Source organism: Felis catus, chromosome E1 (genome assembly GCF_018350175.1).
Source record: "Felis catus isolate Fca126 chromosome E1, F.catus_Fca126_mat1.0, whole genome shotgun sequence".
NCBI lineage: Eukaryota > Metazoa > Chordata > Mammalia > Carnivora > Felidae > Felis > Felis catus.
This window is the reverse complement of record NC_058381.1, coordinates 60,486,010-60,508,979: the sequence shown is the minus strand read 5'-3', so window position 1 is coordinate 60,508,979 and position 22,970 is coordinate 60,486,010. Positions and strand designations below refer to the sequence as shown.

Genomic DNA, 22,970 nt, shown 5'->3' with positions numbered 1-22,970 from the left:
TCTCTCTTTCTTTCTCTCTCTCTCTCTCTTTCTCTCTTTCTCTCTTTCTTCACTCTTTCTTTTAATGTTTTTTTTTTTAATGTTTTATTTATTTTTGAGACAGAGAGAGTCAGAGCATGAGCAGGGGAGGGGCAGAGAGAGAGAGGGAGACACAGAATCGGAAGCAGGCTCCAGGCTCTGAGCTGTCAGCATACAGCCCGACGCGGGGCTCGAACTCACAAACTGCGAGATCCTGACCTGAGCCAAAGTCGGACGCTTAACCGACTGAGCTACCCAGGTGCCCCTCCTCTTTTTTTTTTTTTTTTTTAACGTTTATTTATTTATTTTGAGAGAGACAGAGTGTGAGTAGGGGAGGAACAAAGAAGGAGACATAGAATCCAAAGCAGACGCTGAGCTGTCAGCACAGACCCTGATGTGATGCTCGAACTCACGAACCGTAAGATCATGACCTGAGCTGAAGTTGGATGCTTAACTTACTGAGCCACCCAGCCACCCTTGGGAAATTTGGTTTCTAAAAGGTAGTTGCTATCATAATGCCATAGCACCGCTTACAGGGCTATATTTATAAGAATGAAAGGAGAGAGAATTAGCTGCGCTGGACGCCAGAGAGGAGAATCTCTGAGTCTTTAAGAAATTCTGATTTCCTCCTCTTTGCTCTTTTTGTAGCTGCTGACCGTGGTCAGCTTGCTCCTAGGGGTCGAGCTGGGGTATGGTGCATTCTGGAATTCTCGAGAGATCATCTGAGACTGAGATTAAGCATTAAGTAGCTACTGCTTAGGCAATTGCGTGGTAAACACCGGCCATTAGAGTCCTGCATGCAGTTCTTTTTTTCTTTGAGGCTTTGTGGTAGGGAAATTTCTTAAATTTATAGTGACCATGTAGGAATATGATTTTGATTTTAACTTGAGGCTTTTGTGCTTGGTAGCAAATGTAGGGTTGTCAAACAGGTTACATTCAGGTTTCAGAGAAACCTAAGAATATAACATCGTAGTTCTCACTTTTATTTGCTTTACAAGTATCCTTACAGTGCTAGTATTTCCCTCTGGGTAGTTCATTGTGACCTCACACAGGGAGACGCAGAATGACAACCAGTCACTGGGAGGGTTGGAGTTGGGGGATGTGGGGTAGCTTTGACCGCTTTGTCTCTGAAGCCATCGTCTGCATAGTAGTTACCGTCTAGGGGAGATTTTCTTGGGAATACTCAAAAAACAAACATACTTATTACTCTGAAATGTGTTTCCCCTTAGATGAAAATCCTTTCTTCTGGTTAGAAGAGTAATATGGATTAATTATAAAAGGTGCAAACAATACAGAAAAGTATAAAGAAGCAAGTGAGAACCACTCAGAAATAACCGTTAACATGGCACGTCTTTAGTGCACACGCGTGCACACATACACAGGTGTGTGCACATCTTCAGTAAGTGGGATCGTACCGTACTGTCGCTGTATTTCATCAAATCTAAGACATTGTTGAGTTTAAGGAGAAACATTTATGTACCATTAGGAAAGAAAAAATGCTTTCACACCTGCTTTCCCTTGTCATTTAGGTTTTATACTTACATAAAGTGTTTTTCTAGACTTGCTTGGAATTATTTATTAAAAAATGTTTGAGAGAGAGGGAGCGTGTGGGCACGTGCTCAAGGGAGGGACAAGAGAGAGGGAGAGAGAATCCCAAGCAGGCTCTGCACTGTGAACAGAGCCCAGTGCAGGGCTCGATCTCACGGACCATGAGATCATGGCCTGAGCTGAAAACAAGAGTTGGACGCTTAACTGACTGAGCCACCCAGGCGCCCCTGGAAGTTTATTTTAATCACGTGTTGTTCTTATACATACACAAGAAAGAAAATCTGAGTGAAATTAATTGGGTCGGATCTCTCTCCAATGTCATATTCAGAGTCTGGCCCTTCTGAACCTTTGTTTGGATTCAGCCGTCACTGTCCCCATCTCCCTGCAGAGGGTCATCTTCTGCTCTGTCAGGAGGATTAACACCAGCTGCCCACACCTGTTCCGTAGGTGCTGGTACTGGAGGTTTTCTTGGGAATACTCAAAAACTGCTGTCTTACTAGCGGGCGGGGCCCAGCAGCCAAAATTCCTGTTCTTTCCTTGATTGATCATTAGATGGCTTGTTTGACAGAAATGTTGAGGGATGACAGTTACTCAACCATGCTACCTAGGTGACAGGTTTACAGGAGCTCAGGCAGTCACCTGTATGTCCTGCTGCCCCGCAGGCAAGAACTGTAACACGCCGTTGTTCCTAAGATGCATCCATTCCAAAGATGTTAAAAACTTACAGGAGAATTTGTAACTTGGTTTTTTTCACTTGACAATACGTTAAGGAATGGTTTTATGTCAATAAATGTAGATTTATATCTTTTTAAAAATTATGTTTAAAAATAACGCCTAACAGGGGCGCCTGGCTGACTTAGTCGGTGGAGCACGCAACTCTTCATCTTGGGGTCGTGAGTTCAAGCCCCTCGGCTGTAGAGATTACTTTAAATTAAAAAAAAAACAAATTTTTTTTTTTTTTTTTTTTTTTTTTTTTTAGTGTTTATTCTTGAGAGATAGAGACAGCGTGGACAGGGCAGGGACAGAGAGAGACACAGGATCCAAAACAGGCTCCAGGCTCCAGGCTCCGAGCTGTCAGCACAGAGCCCAATGAGGGGCTTGAACTCACGAACCACGAGCTCATGACCTGACCGGAAGTTGGATGGATGCTTAAACGGCTGAGCCACCCAGGCACCCAGAGATTTATAAACATTGGTTTAGGGGCGCCTGGGTGGCTCAGTCGGTTAAGCGTCCGACTTTGCGTCAGGTCACGAGCTGGCGGTTCGTGGGTTCGAGCTCCACATCGGGCTCTGTGTTGACAGCTCAGAGCCCGGAGCCTGCTTGGGATCCTGTGTCTCTCCTTCTCTCTCTGCCCCAACCCCGCTCGTGCTCTGTCTCTCTCAAAAAAATAAATGAACTTAAAAAAATTTTTTTTAAATTGGTTTAGATGGTAAATTTTGTGTGTCATTTTCTTTTAAGAGTTTAAAGTTTATTTTTTTTTTAATCTCTACAGCCAGCGTGGGGCTCGAACTCACAACTCTGAGAGTCCCACGCTCCACCGACTGAGCCAGCCACGCGCCCCCATCTAACCCGTTTTTAAGCGTACAGTTCAGTAGTGTTAAGTGTACGCGTATCGTTGTGCAACCGTCACGACCATCTGTTTCCAGAACTTTTTCGTCTTTCAAGTCTGAAACTCTCCCCATAAACAGATAGCTCCTCTTTCTCGCCACCCCCCGGCCCTTGGTATCTGCCGTCGCGCGTTGTGTCTCCGCGAAGGACCACTCCGGGGGTCTCACGAAGTAGATCGTACTCATTTTCAGTAACTAGTGATCTGGCTGTGCGTAAGTGGGCTTGGAGTGGCTTTCCCGTTCCCTCACGGACTCGTGCGTCGGCCGCTGTGACCATTGCCGGCTCCGGCTTGCCGTCCCCACGTTGGACGGCCTTGATCCCGCCTCAGCACGTGGCGCTGCGCCCTCTAAGGAACCATGTTTGCGAGTGTGAGGACACGGGTGAGGTGGAGCGGCTCTCACGGTCTCGGCGCGGCTGGTTCTTCGAGACCATCTAACGCTGCTCGTCCCGCGCGCCGCCAGGCCGTAAGCCCCTCGGAGGGGCCGCTCGTCTGGCCGGTGCCCGTGCCCACCCCTCGTGCTCCCCAGCTGACCCGCCGGGCCGCTGCTGTCCCTCCCCCGCCCGGGCAGGTGGAGGGCTCCGTCCCGTCCTGACTGCCCTCTGCGGTCTGGGACCTGGTCCCGTCTTCTTCTTTTCTAACCACGAAGTAAAGTACATCCTAAGATGTGCTCGCACATTACAGGCAGCCAAGTGACGGAAGGTGGCGGAGACACTTAGGTCGAGCGGGGGCGCCGCCGGTGCCGCGGGATCCGCCGGTCGGCCTTCCCCGCTCCCTCGGCTCTCTCCGGGCTTGACTCGGAGGGCTTCCCCGCTTTTCTGTGTTGTGCCACCTCAGCGTGCGTTCCTAAACCCCAGATTTTGGTTTTTCTGTTTCTGAATCTAACGTAAACGGTAAACGGAATCATGCCGTGTGTTCTTGTTACTTTGAATTATACGTGTATCAATTTCATTCCATACCATTTCTGGCTCTATTACGGTAACCGTACGCAGAGTTTACCTCAGGTGTGACTATAAAGTTTTTAAGACCTTGACGATGCCCTTGTGAGACTGTGCTCAGACTTCCGTTGTTAATGGTCGCTGCCTCGTGGTAGATGGCTGGATCTTTAGGTAAAGCACTCAAAAGTTCGCAGAAGCAGTTCGTTGGAGTAGGATAAAAAAGTACTCCGTACACTTCTGTCTCTCTCAAAAGTGGGATTCGACGTATGTGAAGTACTGTTGCTGGTCAGCACGTTTGAAAACGCTGCTGCATCTCAGGCCTAACAGGAAGCACAAAGCTCTGGTCATGCGGTCCCCGGGGGACTTGCCTTCACACAGAGGGCCGGCTCTACAACAACCCTGCCCCATTTGGGAAACGCCTTTTCATCCTGGGAGTCTTGGGCAGCTTTCATGGAGCTCACACTTCTGGCGAAAGCTTTCTCGTTTTTGGGAATAGCTTGCAAGGCATTGTGTACGGAAACACACGATACTTTTGCAGAAAAGCCGAAATGCCACAGTTGGTTAGTTTCAGTTTATACCTAAGTTATTTCAGAGAAAAGTCAAACTAAAGATGTTATTTTTAGTCTTTAGTCTTTTTCTGCAGTTGGGAATACACATTTCATGGTCTTCATTTGCTCGTGCTTTATTTTATTAATGCCTTTTTTATTTTCTTAATATTTTATTATTGAGAGAGAGAGAGAGAGAGAGAGAGCAGGGAAGGGGTGAGAGAGGGGGGCAGAGGATCTGAAGTGGGCTCTGCGCTGACATCAGAGAGCCCGACGCGGGTCTCAAACTCCCAAACCATGAGATCATGACCTGGGACTTGGACACAACCTACTGAGCCACCCAGTGGCCCCTTATTAATGTCAGTTTTAGCCTGGAAAAAACCATATGGATGGTATCAGATACTTACCACGTTTGTCTCATAGAAAATCTTGTTTGTCTGAAGACCATTTCTTATCACTTGGAGAATTTCAGAGTTTTCAACAGTTTCCTATTACATAGTTTAGAGTTTTTGTTGTCATACTTTCTGCCTTATTATCCTGGTGGTTGGAGTTACTTGCAATCCATTTCTTTAAAATGAGTAGAGGGGCGCCTGGGTGGCTCAGTTTTGGCTAAGCGTCTGATACCAGCTCAGGTCATGATCTCATGGTTTGTGAGTTCGAGCCCCACATCGGGCTCTGCACACTGACGGTGTGGAGCCTGCTTGGGATTCTCTCTCTCCCTCTCTGTCTACTCCTCCCTAGCTTTTGTGCTCTCGCGCACGTGCGCTGTCTCAATAAATAAACGTTCAAAAATAAAATCAGAAAATAAGGTGAATATGTAAGGTTAATCATTAAATCAACTTTTTTCTCATAGTGAATTAATAGTAGGTTTTAGCAATAAACCTGTACATTTTTTAAAATATTTATTTATTTTGAGAGAAAGTGAGCACACACGTGCGCAAGGCAGGGAGGGGCAGAGAGAGAGAATCTCAGGCAGGCTCCACGCTGTCGGTGCAGACCCCATCATGGGTCTTGGGCCCATGAACAGTGAGATCATGACCTGAGCCAGAATCACAGAGTTGGACGCTCAACCCACTGAGCCGTCTGGGTGCCCCTGCAGTTCTTTTTTTAAAACCAATCACGAGAGGGGCACCTGGGTGGCTCAGTCGGTTGGGGGTTGAGTGTCCAACTTCGGTTCGGGTCATGATCTCGCAGTCTGTGAGTTCGAGCCCCGTGCCAGGCTCTGTGCTGACAGCTCGGAGCCTGGAGCCTGCTTCAGATTCTGTGTCTCCCTCTCTCTCTGCCCCTTCCCCACTCATATTCTGTCTCTCAAAAATGAATAAACGTTAAAAAAAAAATAAAAAAAAACACACGAGACACACCTGGGTGGGTCAGTCAGTTAAGCATCTGACTTCAGCTCAGGCCATGATCTCACGGTTCGTGAGTTCGAGCCCCACGTCGGGCTCTGTGCTGACAGCTCAGAGCCTGGAACCTCCTTTGGGTTCTGTGTCTCCCTCTCTCTCTGCCCCTCCCCTGTTCGTTCTCTCTCTCTCAAAAATAAACATAAAAAAATTTTTTAAACCACTCATGAAACATTTAATGTGATGGTTTCCTATTGTATAGTTTAGAGTTTTTGCTGTCATACTTTCTGCCTTATTCTTCCAGTGTTTTTCCTGGGTGTGACTTGTACCTGGTGTTGCATTCATCAGCTTGGGGAATATCCGACATTTCCTGTAGTGGAGGCTTGCTGGTGACGCCCTCTTAGGTTTTGGCCTGAAAACGTTTTCAGTGTGCCTTTGTATTTGAAGGGTATTTTCGCCAGATACAGAATTCTGAGTTGACAGATTTTTGTTCCATCTCAGCACTTTGAAGGCGTCCTTCCGTTGTCTTCTGGTCTCCATTGATCTCCGGCTGTCAGCGGTCCGAGCATGATGCATGCACCTAGGGGTGGTTTTTTAATGGATCTCACTTGGGATTTGCTGAACTTCCTGGATTTGTTACTCGGTTTGTTGTCACTTTTGAGGTTTTCAGCCATTCTCTCTTCAAATACTTTCCAGTTCTCTATTTTCTTTTCCGTAGGATCATTAATTAAATATTGTCCCAGGAGTTCTGAAGGTTCTGTTCATTTTCTGACAAATCTCTGTTTTGAGGTCGTGCAGGCTCTAGTAATCTGTCTTCAGGTACATCGACTCTTTCTTCTGCTTCTCCCTTCTGCTGGCAAGCCCATCGGTGTTTTCCATTTCAGTTATCGTATTTTTCTGTTGTAGAATTTCCATTTGATTCTCTTTTATTGTTTGTGTCTCTGATGAGACTCCTGGTCTCTTCGTTTGCCTCTACCCTGCTGGCCCCTGAGCATTGAGCCATGGCTCGGACTCCTCTCCTGGCCGGGTCTCAGGTGCTGACTGCCGGCTGATGCCTTCCCCAGGGCGCCTGGGCGTTGGAGGGAAGGCTTGGCTTTCCCTTCAGTCTTCCTCCTCCTCGGCCCTCTTCCTTGCTTCCTTACAGGTGTGGCTTCTATCCCACCTGCTTCCAAGCCAGAAGTCTGAACGCCCCGCTTATGTCCTTCCTTTCCCTCACTCTGTCCTGCCCCTCATCCCACCCATCAGCAGAGGCCATTGATTATGAGAGCTGGAAGGTCCTCCCCGCTCCGTCCCCAAGTCTTGGCCGTGTCTGAGCCCGTCTCCTCTGGGCTCTCTTCCCACCTTCAGACTGTCGATGGCTTGGCAGCCCCCTGCCCTTAGCCCCTGCGGCCCTGTGTGCCAGCTCTTGTCCCCCTTCCCATTCTGTTGCTGACCGTTTTCTTTCTGCCCGCTGGGCTCTGGCCTCACTGGCCTCTCTCTTCCCACCCCCTTCCTGCCTCTCGGCCTCTGTGCTGCTCCTGCTGGCTGCACTCTTCTTTCTCAGCTCTGAGTAGCAGCTTTAGTCTCTTCCTCCGGGCCTCTGCTCAGACGTGGTCTTCGCAGAGGCCTGTCTGTCCTCCCATCTAGAGTGGCCTCTCCCATGCTTCCCTCTCTTCCTTTCCTGCCGTGGTGCTGACCTCGACCTGTGCTTCTCATCTGCTAACTTTCTCTCCCCGCTGTGATGCTGAGGTCCTCGATAGCAGGAACCTTGGCTTTGTTGTTCACGGTCGTGTTCGGAGCGCCCAGAGTGGAGCCGGCACGTAAGACTGTTTACCGGTTGGTGAGTGAGCAGTGAGTATTCTCAGCACCCACTGAGTACCTGGCATGGTGGACACTTGCTGTCATAGACACGGGAGCCTCGTTCTTCACTTCTGGCTTTCTTCTGCTGGGCTTTAACATTGGAATTGATTTCAGAAATAGAAATAAACTTTCCAGATATGGCCATGACTTTTGCTTGCGTCAAACTCTTACGTGTGTCATTCAGTCTTATCATTTGCACAAATCTTCGCTTCTGCTTGGCCGCTTTTTTCATTTTACTTGACACCTGTGTGGGCAGCACAAATTTCCTCCCAAGAGAGCAAAATAACAAAAGAAATTTGGTTCACGAGGAACAGTTTCTAAATTTAACGAGTGTTCTAATATTATTATTTGGTATATGTGTGGCCCGAGTAGCGATACTCAAAATTTTTTTAAATCTTTGTTGTTTTCTGCTTGTTTTAGGTCGCAAAAGAGTTTGGCTTCCAGAATAATGGCTTCTCAGTTTACATAAATAGAAACAAGACTGGAGAGATAACAGCATCATCTACCAAATCCCTGAGTCTGCTCAAAATCAAGTAAGTGCCGTGGGGGGGGGATGACAGGGCGGGGAGGGGGTGACTCCAGTGGCCCACCGATCGCTCATTCTACCCGATTGCCTCCCAGTGCCACCGCACGGTGGCTGGAGTGCAGGTGAGCGTGTTTTTTGCCGGGATTTCAGCAGTCACACCGGCTTCGCTGGTCCTCTTGTGCTGAGCTGATTGACTTGCAGATTCTGAGCTTTTGTCACTGAGGAGAGAGAGTTATGGGTTCGGGGTGTGCGCCCAGCTGCACACTCAGCTCTGTCTCTGCAGAGAAGGACCTTGAACGCGGCCGTGGGGAGTTCTGCCTCGGGACTGCTTGGCGGGGAGGAGGGGCCGTCGCCCACACTATATTTCTTGGTGGCGTGACCCCCTCGAGCTCCTTGGGGGGGGGCAGTCACGTCAGTAGTGTTTCCAGGATGTAAAAACCTCTTACCCTTACCGTGGCCGCTGCCTGTTCTCCGTAGTTTAATTGGAGCCCAGCCACATCCATGCGTTGCTGTGCTCTTGTGCTCCAAGGGAGCTGAGTGATTGTGATAGACGGCCTGGCCCCCGAAGCCGAAAATATTTACTGTTTGGCTCTTCACAGAAGAAGTTTGCTGACTCCTGTCCGAACTGTCTGGGCATACCTGCTCACGTGCCGGTGATCTCAGTCCTCGGCAGCGAGCTTGGAGCTCTCTCCTGTCGGGGCTGCAGGCCGTGTGGCTGCTGTGGCGATCGAGCTGGCTTTGCTGGCGGTCGGCCCTGCGTCTGTTTACCAGTTAGAATAATAGGCTATTTGGACAATTTGTGTGATCGTTTTTAGGTTCGTGAATTAGTATGCCTAGGAGGAAAAATACGCAATTATAACATTCATTCATTTGTTCCTCAACAGGTATTTGTTGGGTACCTGCCACTTGCCTGTTTCTGTAATTAGCTAAAGCCTTTCGTTGTTGACGTCCATTCCCCACGTGGGTGAGGTCATCCTTCCTCTCAGCTTGTAAAGGGCTTTGTATCTTGAGAATCACTTCTCGTGAACGTTCCGTGGTTTGAGTTCATCTGGGGAAGTTACTTAACCCCCCTGGGCCTCACCCTCTTGGTCCTCGAGTAGCAGTGCCGCCTTCCCGTGGCTGCGCAGCGCCTGCCCACGGCGAGCGTGCGGATGACGCCTGTGTTACCCAAAACTCTTTCGATAGCGGATGCAAGCAAGGGCGGAGGTGACAGAGCGAAACGCCTCTGAGAGAAAGCCTCCAAACTGTAGTGTTGTCATAGAGCTGTCCCAGAGGGGTGGGGCCCGGGAGTGGGGCAGCTCGGCCATCCTGGGGGGCACTTGGAGGCGCTGTGAGTCACGCTTAAATGTATCTTTCCAGTGATAGTCATACTAGTTATTGTCTAACTTGGATCTGACCTTGAGGGCTATGTTCTCTCTTACCTGACGTCTTTGGGCAGGAGTGACGTGCCTCTCCTTGACCTTGGTGTTGGTCTTTCCCCACTTCTTCCGGCCTCTGGGGTCGTACTCCAGTCTGCTTGACTCTGTTCATTTAGAGGTGATCCTTTTTTCCCTCTGGCTGCTTTTAGATCTTCTGTTTCTCATGGGGTCCTGGTTTCTGTCTGATCTGTCCAGGTGTGGATTCCTGGTTCCTTTAATCCTGCCTGATGTACACTGTGTTTCCTATACCTGTAGATCAGGTCTGCAGAATTTGTGGTCATTATCTCTTTTTATTTTTTTTCAAATGTTTATTTTTGACAGAGAGAGAGACAGAGCATGAGTGGAGGAGGGGCAGAGAGAGAGAGGGAGACACAGAATCGGAAGCAGGCTCCAGGCTCCGAGCTGTCAGCACAGAGCCCGACGCGGGGCTTGAACCCACAGACTGCGAGATCATGACCTGGGCCAAAGTCGGACGCCCAACCGACTGAGCCACCCAGGCGCCCCGCCATTATCTCTTTAAACATCACTGCTCCCCAATTCTCTTTGTTATTGCAGTGATTACATTTTTCACTTCTAAAATGTTCGAATTGATTTCTTTTCGGATCCAGCTGTTAGCAACATGCACTCGTGGGGGCCACACTGCTCTCACACCGGCCTCTAGGCTTCCAGTGAGGAGCGCCGGGCTCCCCGGGGGCTCTGCCTTGGCCAATCACACGCGTGAGGCTTCTGTCTTGGGTCTTGGGGTGTCTGTGGTCTGTCTCCCCCGTATGGAATCGGGGTGCATGTTGGTGCTGTCTGTGGTTGTCTGGCCTGTCCGTATGAGGGGGACTTGGGAAGATTTACTAAATCTGTGACCCTGCCACCCTGCTCCCAGAAGCCCATGTTGTTGGGTGGCCTCTTGCTGCTTGGGCTTTTTCCATCCCGTTTCCGGTGACCATTCTGTGGCAGATTGTGTTCCAAGTCGTGTAATTCCAAATCTGAAGTCCTCGGTTCTCTTTCTCTGGTATTGTTGTCTCTGCCCACTCGTGCGTGTGATGACTCGGTTCTCTCTTGCGTTTGGTGACCCTTTTTTGAGAGCTTGTAGTTGACCAAACTTGGTCTTGGGGAGTCCTGGAGAGCTGCAGGGGAGTGGCTTTTCCGTGGAGGGAGGCCTGCACTTGCTTCTGTTGGGACAAGGGGGCCCGTGCACCTGGCGGGCCTTCGAGTTAATTTCTGTCTTTGGGCTTCCTGAGCCGGGTAGCGTCCCTCATCCCACCCCGGTGCGTGCGGCACAGCGGGCCTTTGGTTTCAGACCCTGAGGGACTACAGCATCCACCGCTGCGTAGTGGGTGGAGGAAGACAGGATTCCTCCTTGGTTCCTATTCTCAGCTGGTGGTCTCTCCCAGCTGTTGAGACGTCTGGCTTTATGTGTGGCCTTTCGGGCTGGGCAACCTGCTTTGGACAGGCTGGCTCAAGGCCTCGCTTCCCGTTGCCCAGAGAACCACTGTGTAAGCCAAGCTCAGGGCCCCTGTCGTGCAGTGTTCTCTCGCTGTTCTTGTTTGAGCTACTGTGGGCTGTCGAGACCCTGCGGGAGCTCCGTACTTTGTCCAGAGCTCCGCGGTGCTTGTCGGAGTAGATCTGCTAAAGCAGAAGTAGCCGCCGAGCCAAGAATTCCACGGCTGGGGGTGTGGAGGAATGTCCGGTCCCTTGCTAGAAACAGGGGTCTCTAGCTGGAGTCTGGCAGGTTTGTTCCCTCGGTGGGGAAGAGGCAGAGGGGAGAACAGACCTGCTGCAGAGCCAAGGGGCCAAGCCTCTTAGCGGCCTGTGTCTCTGGTGTCTGTGCTCGAGGCCCGCTGCCCCACCTCGCTCGGGGAGCGGGGTCAGGGGTGCGGCAGGCTGTCCCTTCGGTCTTCCGGCAGTTCGGTGCCTACCACACGTGGTGCCACAGCTCTGCCTTCAAGACCGGGGCTGATCTTCGTGCCGCAGGCCCTCCGCGCGCGGGAGCCCACGCTGCGTCTGGACCACTGCTTGTGAGTGGGGACGTCGCACGCCTCAGGCCTGGGGCTTGGCTGTGCCCGCCGGGTCTGGCGGTGAGTCAGCTGTGTGAGTGAGCAAGGAAGGAGCGTAGTTGACATGGCAAATGGTAGAAGGTCAAACTCTGCCGTTTGAAATGTGAGTTGTGCAGCCTGTTTGGCTTTAAAAACCAACAGAAGCCCTGCTCATAGGGCCGCTTCTGGAAACGTGCCCTGTAGAAGTAAAACCACGCAGCTGCCTGACTCTGGTCGTTTCGTCCAGTGGTGTCCATGGTGGCAGACACCCGTCGGTGCACATGCCACCGGCGCGGGAGACGGGGTGAGCTCGGAGGCAGGCTCGCCGGGGAGTGTGGCCGTTAGAAGCAGTGCTCAGACCTAGACCGTGTTTGGAGGGATCTCGGGTGCGGTATCGTTGAATGAGAAAAGCGGATGCAAAGAAGACGTCTTCGGTCATCTCATTTTTATCGAGTGGGACGTACGTGTCTGTGCATACGTGTGGGGCGGTGAGTGTGAACGTAGGGAACGTAGGGTGGAAATGGAAGGCTGTGTACTAGGCGGCGAGACTTAGGAGTGCTCGATAGTAGGCGGGAAAGAAGGGACAAAGAGAAGTGGGAGCCAAGCGCGGCGTGAGCAGGGGAGAGTGCCGCCCACGGGCCGGGTGTATACATCGCAACCGTGTTTCATCTGTGTGGCGTCGGGCGGGCGTGGGGGTCTCACAGTTGGGCGAGAGATGAAGTCACGGCCACGGAGCGCCCTCCCTGACCTTCAGAGTGCTAGGCGCGTGGCAGTGCCGTGCAGGGAGGGCTCGGGGCTCTTAGAATTAGCAGCCTCGTCGTTGGGGCCTTCGGGGAGGTTGGAGGCCGGAGACCCTCACATCTGAGCAGCTCGTCTGGGCGGCCCAGGTTGTGAGAGGAAGGGAGGCAGGCCCTGCCCTGTGTTCGTCACCTGACAGGCATGGAGATTTGCTGTTCCTGTTCCCCTCGGGCCTCCCCGGCCCCTCGTCGGAAATGGAGACGTCGGTCCCGCCGGGGTCGAAGGCCTGCGGCGCTCCCACCGTGGTGGAAGACGAGATCGACCAGTACCTCAGCAAGCAGGACGGGAAGATTTACAGAAGCCGCGACCCACAGCTGTAAGTGCTGGCGCCGCTGAGCTGGCGAAGGGAAGGGTTCGGACGGGCCCTGCTTTAGGGAGTGGCTGAGGAAGAGAGGCAAGTTCTGAGTTGGATCCTCTCCGTTCAGGCGAGATTTCACTCCAAGTTACTCTGGAAGCTTTTTCTTACCGTGTGAGTCTCCAAGTGTGCTGCCACACGTACTTTAAAAGCGTTCAAGTGTTTGGAACTAAGATCTGGAATACGGGAGGGAACTGGAACCAAGCCTTTCCCGGGATGCGCTCCTGAGACACTTGCCGCCCACGCAGCGGGCGCGGCTTTAGCGGGTGTGGGTGCGGCGGGGCAAGCGTGGGGGGGGGGTGACGCCTGGGCACCTAGCGGCGGAAGGTCCTTGTTCGGGTCCCCTCGTTCACTTACAGGAGGGACATTTCAACAGCGCACCCACACAGTACGTTCCGCCCGTTCTGTTCGGCAGGTGTCCCATCCGGGGACGCTCGCTGCTCCTTGTCGGCACGGTTACCTTCCACCCGGGATTACGTGGGGCGCATTTGCGTAGTTTTGGTTTTTTGCAGTTCTTTTTTTAAAAAAATTTTTTTTTCAACGTTTATTTATTTTTGGGACAGAGAGAGACAGAGCATGAACGGGGGAGGGGCAGAGAGAGAGGGAGACACAGAATCGGAAACAGGCTCCAGGCTCTGAGCCATCAGCCCGATGCGGGGCTCGAACTCCCGGACCGCGAGATCGTGACCTGGCTGAAGTCGGACGCTTAACCGACTGCGCCACCCAGGCACCCCTTGCAGTTCTTTTAAAGAAACCAGTTAGAAACATCTGAGTGGACGCTCAGTGATGGGAAGTTGTCTGGGGGAAGGTCGTTCGTCTCCGCAGTAGAGCTCCGTAAACGTGCCGGGGTGCTGACGCCGAGATGCTGGGATCTAAGTGCTGCCTTAGCAACTTGCGGGTCTTGGACTAAAGAGCCCAAGCGGTGCCCAGCGGCTCAGCATGGAGCCGTTCCAGAGCCACAGCCTGTGTCCCTGTTCATTTGCATTTCCTCCCAGGGATCCCGCGCTGGCTCCCCCCACGGCCTGTGTCTTCGGGCCTTCATTAGAACCTTTCCAAGGTGGCTGTGTGCGTGTCTGTGTGCGTTCTGGCCTGCCATCTGTGAGAGCCTGCCTGTTAGCAGACACAGGCCGTCTCTACTCTGGAGTGTAGAATGCTCGTGCGTCCAGGAGTTCTTACCCCATTTAGAAAAGGATCTGCTTGAGCCCAGAGGGACTGCTACTTGGCTTTCCCACCAGCCCATCACTGCCCTCCTCATTGGAGCACATTGCGCTGTCACCTCGCACATATGGGTCTTCTTAAGGCTTCTCTGACCGAAATGGCCGAAACCCACAGAGCCAGGCATCCTCCGTGCATTTCTCAAAACTTGTGCAAAGTGGGTGTTTTCCAAACTGGAGTGACTTCTGTTCCACCGAGAAGGATCTCGCCACATCCGCATCCCGGCTTTGTTAGTATTTACTTAACATCTATCGAAATTGATTTTAAGTATACTCACTTTAGTTTTTACTCGGTGTCATTTTAAGCAGTTAATACCCATAGAATCACAGGTTTGACGTCCTGATGAATTTTTTCTAATAACACATCCGAGTAAATACTAAACTGTTTTATTACAATAAAAATGTTCACATCCCAGCTAAAATAATTCTGCACAGCAGGTGCCTGGCTGGCTCAGTTGGTAGAACCTGTAATTCTTGATCTCGGGGTCGTGAGTTCAAGCCCCGTGTTGGGTGCAGAGTTTACTTAAATAAAAAATAAATAAAATAATTCCACGCAGGTCGGGAAAAACTTTATTAAGTATGGTGTGCGCTTTAAATATCAAAAACATTGGGAGGCAGCAACAGGAAAACAGGCCTACTAATCACCGTGTTTCTCTCGCCCCTGCTCTCAGGTGCCGACACGGCCCCCTGGGGAAATGTGTGCACTGTGTTCCGCTAGAGGTGAGAGCGTGCAGCGTAAGTTCCGGGCTGGCGGGAGGGACTGCTTCCCAGGGCGTGTCAGGTGTCCGCTCTGCACCCCTGCGCCGGGCCTGAGCCGGAGCGGACCTTACCTGTCTATTGCCCGGGGCCCTGGCGTTCCCGCTGGTGCAAGCCGCGTGAAGAGGGCCGGCCTGTATTTATGGGAGTGACCTTCTGGTGGGTTATGAATGGCCGACGCGTTTGTATTGCTGTGATGGACGGGCAGCGTTCCGGCGGGCTCCCCGGACAATCCTTCTAAAACCTGACACGGCGCTGGGGCTGGCGGTTTCTGTGCTCGTCGTCGTTTTGATTTACTTTTCCCTGAGTCTCCCGTCCTCCTACTGATTTGTCCTGGTGAGATTGAGAGTTACCATAGTAATGCTGACTGGTAACTGGTTACTGCTGAGTTTACAGCAGCAAGGCCAACCTGATTTTCTTCGTGAGCCTCCTCTCCATCTTGCGGCTCCCCCCGCCCGCCAAATTTTCCCGATAGCTACCTGACCTAGAGCATTTTGTATTTAATAGAGATTTATTTTAATCTTGGGAAGATAGCTGGTACACGAAGAAACCTTTGGTTCTGACCTAGAACGATAAGTGAGAAGCCAGCCCCGGTTCTCTCTCGTTGCCCTCCGTGGGGCCTGGCTTGACCCTCCCGGGGGGCGTGCAGCAGGAGCGCGGCTGCCCGCCTCTCCTCACCTCTCCGCGCCCGCGGGCGTGGGACTGTACTGACTGTGTGTGTTTCGGCAGCCATTCGACGAGGATTACCTGAACCATCTTGAGCCTCCTGTGAAGCACATGTCCTTCCACGCCTACATCCGAAAGCTGACCGGGGGGGCCGACAAGTAAGCAACCTGAGTGCAGTTAGGCTGTGCCGGTGCGGCTCTGGCGTGGCTCTGACGTGCGGGGGCCCCTTTTGTGTATCTGGCAGGGGTCGCTTAAAGACCACGAGCGTGTGAATGAGAAAAGCAGAGATCGGGGTCTGGGCGTGGAACATTTGAATTCGTGGCTTCTGCCCCGATTCTGGAAAAGAAACAGACGGGTGGAGCCTCTGATGCCCTGTCATAATCCTTGCCCGGACTGGCGGGCAGATGCCAAGCTGGCAGTGGTCTCTGTGGAGGCCCCCGGTGAACGTCCCCCGCTTCCCCCAGATACGTGGTGCTCCGGCAACTTAGTGGTATGTGAAGGCGGATGAGATAAGGCGGCACGATGGTGGTCAGTCTTGTGGCGTGTGGGCTCATCCTCTGCTTTTCAGAACTGAACCACCGCATGGTTCTCTTGGCTCACTGATTCCACAGCCCCCATCAGCCCTTTGTCCTGGAGCCCGCCCCTTTATCAGCTTGATTTCACAGTCATCGTGTGGGCTCGGCAGGCGTGGGCTGCAGCCTCGGCCAGGTGGGCGGTGGGGCGGCCAGCTCTGGGCTCCCCGAGCGCGGGCGGCGACAGTGGCCGGGGAGGGGCTGACCGAGAGCATTTTGAGTTCTTCCAAGCCACGTCAAGTACTTGCCTGTGCGACCCCTTTCCGCTGACTATACTTCACCCTCCCAGAAAGTGATGGACTTCACACCAGGATTTTACAACTCCCATCAGTGCAGCAGGACGAGATGGTGGCTGAACCCAAGGCAGCAACGTTTTGTGAAGGGTGTCATGTTGGCCTGATTGTCGTTTTTTCTCTGACAACCTGCTGACATCCTAAAAGGAGTTTTTAAAAAAGTTAGACCAGGAGGAAAAAAGTCCAACCAGAAACCCATTCTTGCCCGTCCGTGGGGTAAGCCATGGAACTTCCTGGACTAGGTATGAGTAGAGATTTTGTTGTGCTGAACTCCGTCAGCCTTCCGCACGTTTGCAGCTGTCGGTAACGTGCAGGCCGGTGGCGGTCCCTGCTGCCAGCGTGCTGTTGGCCTGTGAAGACAGGACTGAGTTATGGGACCGTTTGTGAATGGGAAGCTGGCAGAGGGTCAAGGCACATGTGCACATTCTCCCCACATCCAGGTGGCGCCCTGGCTTCCTCACGGGATAGTCTTTATTCCAGCTGAAAGCCGGGGACAGAGGTCTTTGTAACGTACCCTCGTCGGGGTTCTTCCCTGTGATTCTGAATTTTTTACGAGCATCCAAGTACTGGACTCGTGACGTAGATGTTGCCGATGAGTTAATGAACCTTAAAAACTAGCGTTGTTTCCTCTTAGTGGCACGGGTTAGAGCAATAGATATTTAATTGCGTCCCTGAAAGTCTTCATGGGTGTTAGTGACCGACATTGAAAATGGAGACTTTTTGTAGGCCGGTACTTCTGTATTCGTGCGCAGTCTGCATGTGCAGGACGGAGGCTGGGACTCCGCGAGAGCACTTGTTAGCACGTTTCCCTTGCTGTTGCCTCCACACGCTTAGGTCTTTAGAACTCTGTTCAGGAGGGATAGGATATTTGTCATATGATTTCCAGTTTCCTGCTGAACGTTTCACCATCGGAATGTTTACTCAAGTTGCCTCTTCTTGTTCAGGGGGAAATTTGTTGCTCTGGAGAACATCAGCTGCAAGATTAAATCAGGATGTGAGGGGCACCTTCCGTGGCCCAACGGCATCTGTACTAAGTGCCAGCCAAGTGCCATCACACTGAACAGACAGGTGAGACGTTTGCCGTGCCCGCCTAGACAGCGGAAAGCAGTAGATTGGTTTTCATGGCTCGGAAATGAACATTTCCAGAAGGGGCCATCCTTGGAGGGAGCCACCCCGTGCAGAGTGCAAGTTCAAGTGCACTTTCAAGTCCTACGCTGGAGGCCTGGAGGTGTTATTTGTGAGATCTGTTTCAGGTGTGGGCGAGGGGGTCTTCAGTTTTCTGTTTTGTCGGCCTGTGTGGAAGTAGAATTTTCTTGGTGACTTTAAAATGCTCCTTGGCTGTGACTTTGCCTTCTGGGAGCTGGGAACCGAATTGTCCTGGAGCCCCCTGGGAGCACCTGTCCGGGCCAGGTAAAGAAGGGAGCTGGACTCTGGAAGGAGGAAGAGACAGGGAAAGCTATACGCAGTATCCTGGCCTCTTCCCTCTGGTCTCCGTGCTCACCTGGCCTTCCCTGCACCACTGGCCCATGTTTCCTCCTTAGAAAGCTCTCCATAGCCTTTGTGACTGCCTGGGGATGGCTTGCTTTCTTTTCTCTCTTCCCTTCCCCCATACCCTTTCTCCTTCTTTTTTTTGAAAACTGATTTTTATGCCAGAGATCCTGAAAACCTGCACTTTAGGTGAAAACCCAGTAAGATGAATTTGAATTAATTTACAGAGGAATCCCACCTCCACCCACCCACCCTCTAGAATCTTGATGGCAGAGCACATTCTTTTTTTTTTTTTTTAATGTTTATTTTTGACAGAGAGATTGAGAGAGTGAGAGAGAGAGCGCGCGCGCGCGCGTGAGCAGGGGAGGGGCAGAGAGAGAGGGAGGCACAGAATCCAAAGCAGCCTCCAGGCTCCGAGCTGTCAGCACAGAGCCCGACGGGGGGCACGAACCCCCATACTGCGAGATCACGACCCAAGCTGAAGTCAGACGCTTAACCTACTGAGCCCTCCAGCCCTACTGCCCCTTCAGGGCACATTCTTAAATCATGTGTGCATGTGTGTAAGAGCTAGGTGAAGGCAATTTATGAATGGCTTAGACTAGAAAAATAAGTTATTTATTACTGAGTGTTTTCATCACCCCATTGTTTGCTCTACAGAAATACAGACACGTGGACAATATCATGTTTGAGAATCACACGGTTGCCGATCGCTTCCTTGACTTCTGGAGGAAGACAGGGAACCAGCATTTCGGGTATTTGTACGGACGGTATACAGAGCACAAAGACATTCCTCTTGGCATCAGGGCCGAAGTGGCCGCAATTTACGAGCCTCCCCAGGTAGGTGGGCTGGGGCTTCGTGGCCCACGGCTTCTGTGGCTTCTGCTCTGAAGGCTGCGCGGGACTCTCGTTTCAGGCTTCGTTTCACTCCTTTTGCTCTGTCATTTCCCAGTCTGTCTCCGTCTGTGTCTACACGAGACACGTGCACACAGACACACGATATTTATTTTCCGAATTCTTAGAGGGTAAGTTCACGGCCCCTACGTATTTCAGTGTGCCTTTCTAACGCATAAGGATGTCCTCTTACCTAATAATAAATACACTTGTCAACTTCAGTGGGTTGAATATTGATGCGATATTGTCATCTGTGCCCTATGTTCCACTTCTGTCTCTTGTCTCCAAGTGCCACACGGCTGCTCTCTCCCTTGTAATTCTGTAGCTTCTTTGCCCGTGCCTGTGGTCAGCTGGCTCAGAAATGATGGAACCAGAGGGTCTTTATCCCTGTGCCACACACACAGCTATCTTAGAATGACAGCACCAAAATCACCACCGGTACAAGACTGGGAACTTTTCTGGTGGAAGGAGGAGTGTCCTTAGGGCGTGTCTCATGAGGGACCAGCAATCAAATAGTGTTTTAAAGTCACTTAGAAAGTCCTCTCTTAAGGACTGTGCCACCAACTAGTTAACACATTTATGTTTGTTTGCTTTATTTGCAGTGTTTAGGAATAGGTTTTATGTATGTATACTCTTAAACGTGTTGCATGATTACATGAAGTACTCATGTAGTATGTTTCATTGTATACAATTATTACGAAAGTGAATACTGTAAACATGGAACCCAAGTGTGTGATACACGTGCGGGAGTACTTGGGGAGGGTGTGCTCGTGTCTCTAGTTCCCTATGAAATCAAAAAAACTAAGGTGGCTTGGGGGGTGGCCAGAGTATAGTAAATGTTAGTGGCTGGCTCTAAGTAGTCGGTGTATGAGTCCTCACAAGGAAATTCTGTAAACTTTTCTGTATGTTTGAAAAAAATTTTTAAATATTTGTTTTGAGAGAGAGAGTGAGCAAGCATGTGAGCAGGGGAGGGGCAGAGAGAGAGGGAGAGAGAGAATCCCAAGCAGGCTTCACACTCAGCTTGGAGCCCAACGCGTGGCTTGATCCCAACCACGAGAACATGACCCGAGCCAAAATCAGGAGTCGGACACTTGACCAGCTGAGCTACCCAGGTGCTCCTATGTTTGAAATTTTTTTACAACGTTTTTATTTATTTTTTTGGGGACAGAGAGAGACAGAGCATGAACGGGGGAGGGGCAGAGAGAGAGGGAGACACAGAATCGGAAACAGGCTCCAGGCTCCGAGCCATCAGCCCAGAGCCTGACGCGGGGCTCGAACTCACGGACCGTGAGATCGTGACCTGGCTGAAGTCGGACGCTTAACCGACCGCGCCACCCAGGCGCCCCACCTATGTTTGAAATTTTTAATTAAAATGTTAGAACATAAAAAAAAATCACGTTTCCAAAGATCCAAGGTACCCCCTTCATCCTATTCCTCTTTCCGAAATATTTGGCTTAGACTTCTAAAATTTGAGTTTTTAAAATACAAGCGAATAGACAGATATTCATACTATCCTTTGGGCGTATGCCTAGCATACTCACCCTTGTCGCCTTGCACTGTGTTCTTTACGTCAGTCCGTGACCCACCAACTTCTTTTTTTATTATTATTAATGTTATTTTTAACGTTTATTTGTTTTTGAGACGGAGACAGAGTATGAGTAGGGAAGGGGCAGAGAGAGAGGGAGTCGCAGTCTGAAGCAGGCTCCATCCAGGCTCTGAGCTGTCAGCACGGAGCCCGAGACCCACCGACTTCTTAAGTAAAGGTCTGAAACCGTGGGCCCCGTTGCTCCTGACTGGTGTGTGGGTGTGTGGCTCTTGCACACGTGCCGTTGTCTCCCCGGCTGTATCTATGCAGGTTCTGAATGTCGTCTACACCCCTTTGTCCGTTTCTGTATTTACCGAGAGCTGCAGAGGAGGTGTCTGAGTGGACCTACTGTGGTGGCTCCTTGGACGGGGGTCGCTAGGTGGCGACAGAGGCTCTGCCTGAGAGCCGGGATCCCCGGATTGCCCAACCGGTAGGGCACTAAGTGTGCTCCGTAATGAGGGGGCCGCTTTTGGAAGCGTGGTACGTTCGCCTTGGGTTTCGTACAGGGGCTCTCTCGTGAGGAGTTTTCAGCAGGTCTGTTGGGAGCTGATTGAATTAAAAACGGAAACAAACCTCTGTCGTCCAGACAGACTCCTAACAGCATCGTCCTGGAGGTTGAAGCCATTGACCTCCAATAGCATCCGGTTCATTAGAAGCGGAAGCCCATGCCGTGACAGGTCTTGAAACCAGATCCTTAGATTTGTCCGGACCTGTGCTCCGGAGGTGTAGGTGATCTCCACGTGCTAATACTCAGCGACAGAAAGTTCTTTTGTTGTTTTGCCAGAAATTGACTAATTTACAAGGACGCGCCCAATCAGTGTAACTGGGTCTGGGGTGGCCTTCACTTTTCTGTGCCTGTGGCTGGGGTTTCTGCCGGGTACGGTACTTCCTAATGACCCTTGAGCTACGTGTCAGTGCAGGCTCTGTCCACGGCAGGGAGTTGGGGTCTTGTGGCCGGCGTAGGTTGTGTGTGAGCCAGCCAGAGTCTGAGCCCACCTGCCGCCCCGAGCCAGGTGCTCTGCCCACCCACCAGCAGGTTGCCTTGTCCTTTCCTTAGGGTGTGCACGCCTGTCATTGCTCACTTGGTCCTGTGAAGTGCAGCACTGTGTGCGAAACGGCACACACGTTTTCCTCGCCTGTTTTCTGGAGACATGTTACCTTAGGCTTTCTGGAAACGTATTACCTTACAGCTCAAATAATCTTGCCTAACCCGGCCAAACCCATTTGGAAGGCAACTGTTTACCCAAGGGAGTTTTGAAACGGACTTTCCTCAGTGAAGGAACCCAGCAGGAAAATGTGTAGAGAGCCTTTCTCCTCCCTGAGAGCAGCCACATACTCGGCGAGGGACTGTGGTGGGAACCACCTTGCCTTCTCAGTCTGGATTGCAGAGCACCATACGGCCTGAGGAGGCCAAGCCTCCGGGCTGCGTTTAGCTGCCCTTGGGACTCCTGAACTGGAGCCAGGTGGCTGTGGGCTCCTCTGAGTTGGGTCTCCTCCTTTTACTGCCCCAACAGATTGGCACGCAGAATAGCCTGGAGCTTCTGGAAGACCCGAAAGCTGAGGTGGTGGATGAGATTGCCGCCAAGCTTGGCCTGAGGAAGGTACGGAACATTCTGCTGGCTTTTGATGGGGGGGTCGGAGCTGTCTGTTGGGGACCTCCGGGTGGGTGGCACGGCCAGGTCCTGTCTGGGACTGAGCTCCCAGCTACTCAAGGTCAGGTGCAGGCCCAGCGTGTTTACTGGGCGCCACTGCCTCTCTGTTCCTCTGATTTGAAATAAAATGAGAATGTTTCTCTGATCTAAAGTAAAATGAAAACAGATGACTCCCCATTCTGGGGCTTGTGTTTAAATCTGCCGGCCCCTCTTCCTGAGGACAGCTCAGAGAATGGAGGAATGTAATGGTGGGAGCCAGACCCCCTCTTTTGTCCGGGAAGGGGCCTCGATGCCGGGCTGTGTGTCCCGCCCACTGTGGCCCGGGCTCCTGGTGTGAGCCGGTGACAGAGGCCTGTGTGTGGGGTTCTGTTTCCGTCTCAGGTGCTTGCAGCCTCCGGTGCTCCTTCTTCCGTCATCATTGGACTTCCTATTTCTGATTTAGGTGTCTGAGCACGTGAGGTTTCCTAATTTTACTGGGCAGTTAGAAAACAGAGAACTTTCGTTTTGAGTCTGTTTTGTTTTTTCTATTAAGTTTACTTATTTTTGAGAGTAGGCGAGAGAGTGCACGAGCTGGGGAGAGGCAGAAAGAGAGAGAGAGAGAGAGAAGATCCCAAGTGGGGCTTGATCCCACAAACTGTGAGATCATGACCTGAGCTGAAATCAAGAGTCAGACGCTTAGCCAACTGAGCCACCTAGGCTCCCCAATCCTTTATTATTTGTTTTTTAATTTAAAAATTTTGTTTTTATTTTTTTAAATTTTTTATTTTAGAGCGCGAGCACATGTGTGAGCAGGGAAGGGGCATAAGGTGAGAGAGAGAAAGAGAGGGAGAATATCCCAAGCAGGCCCCTGTGGCCAGCGTGGAGCCTGTTGCAGGACTTGATCCCATGACCCTGG

General features: G+C 51.4%; 1 protein-coding gene across 2 annotated transcripts in view; it reads left to right on the top strand.

Annotated features, from left to right (window-relative positions):
• The window catches only part of NPLOC4 (NPL4 homolog, ubiquitin recognition factor), a 61,639-nt gene that overhangs the window by 4,984 nt on the left and 33,685 nt on the right, over positions 1-22,970 (top strand). For both annotated transcript variants that reach the window (XM_023244307.2, XM_023244308.2), the window contains exons 3-9: positions 8,255-8,367; positions 12,743-12,919; positions 14,844-14,892; positions 15,658-15,752; positions 17,404-17,527; positions 18,605-18,784; positions 21,938-22,024. In XM_023244307.2, coding sequence (XP_023100075.1) covers positions 8,255-8,367; positions 12,743-12,919; positions 14,844-14,892; positions 15,658-15,752; positions 17,404-17,527; positions 18,605-18,784; positions 21,938-22,024 — 825 coding nt within the window. The remainder of the gene's footprint in view (positions 1-8,254; positions 8,368-12,742; positions 12,920-14,843; positions 14,893-15,657; positions 15,753-17,403; positions 17,528-18,604; positions 18,785-21,937; positions 22,025-22,970) is intronic.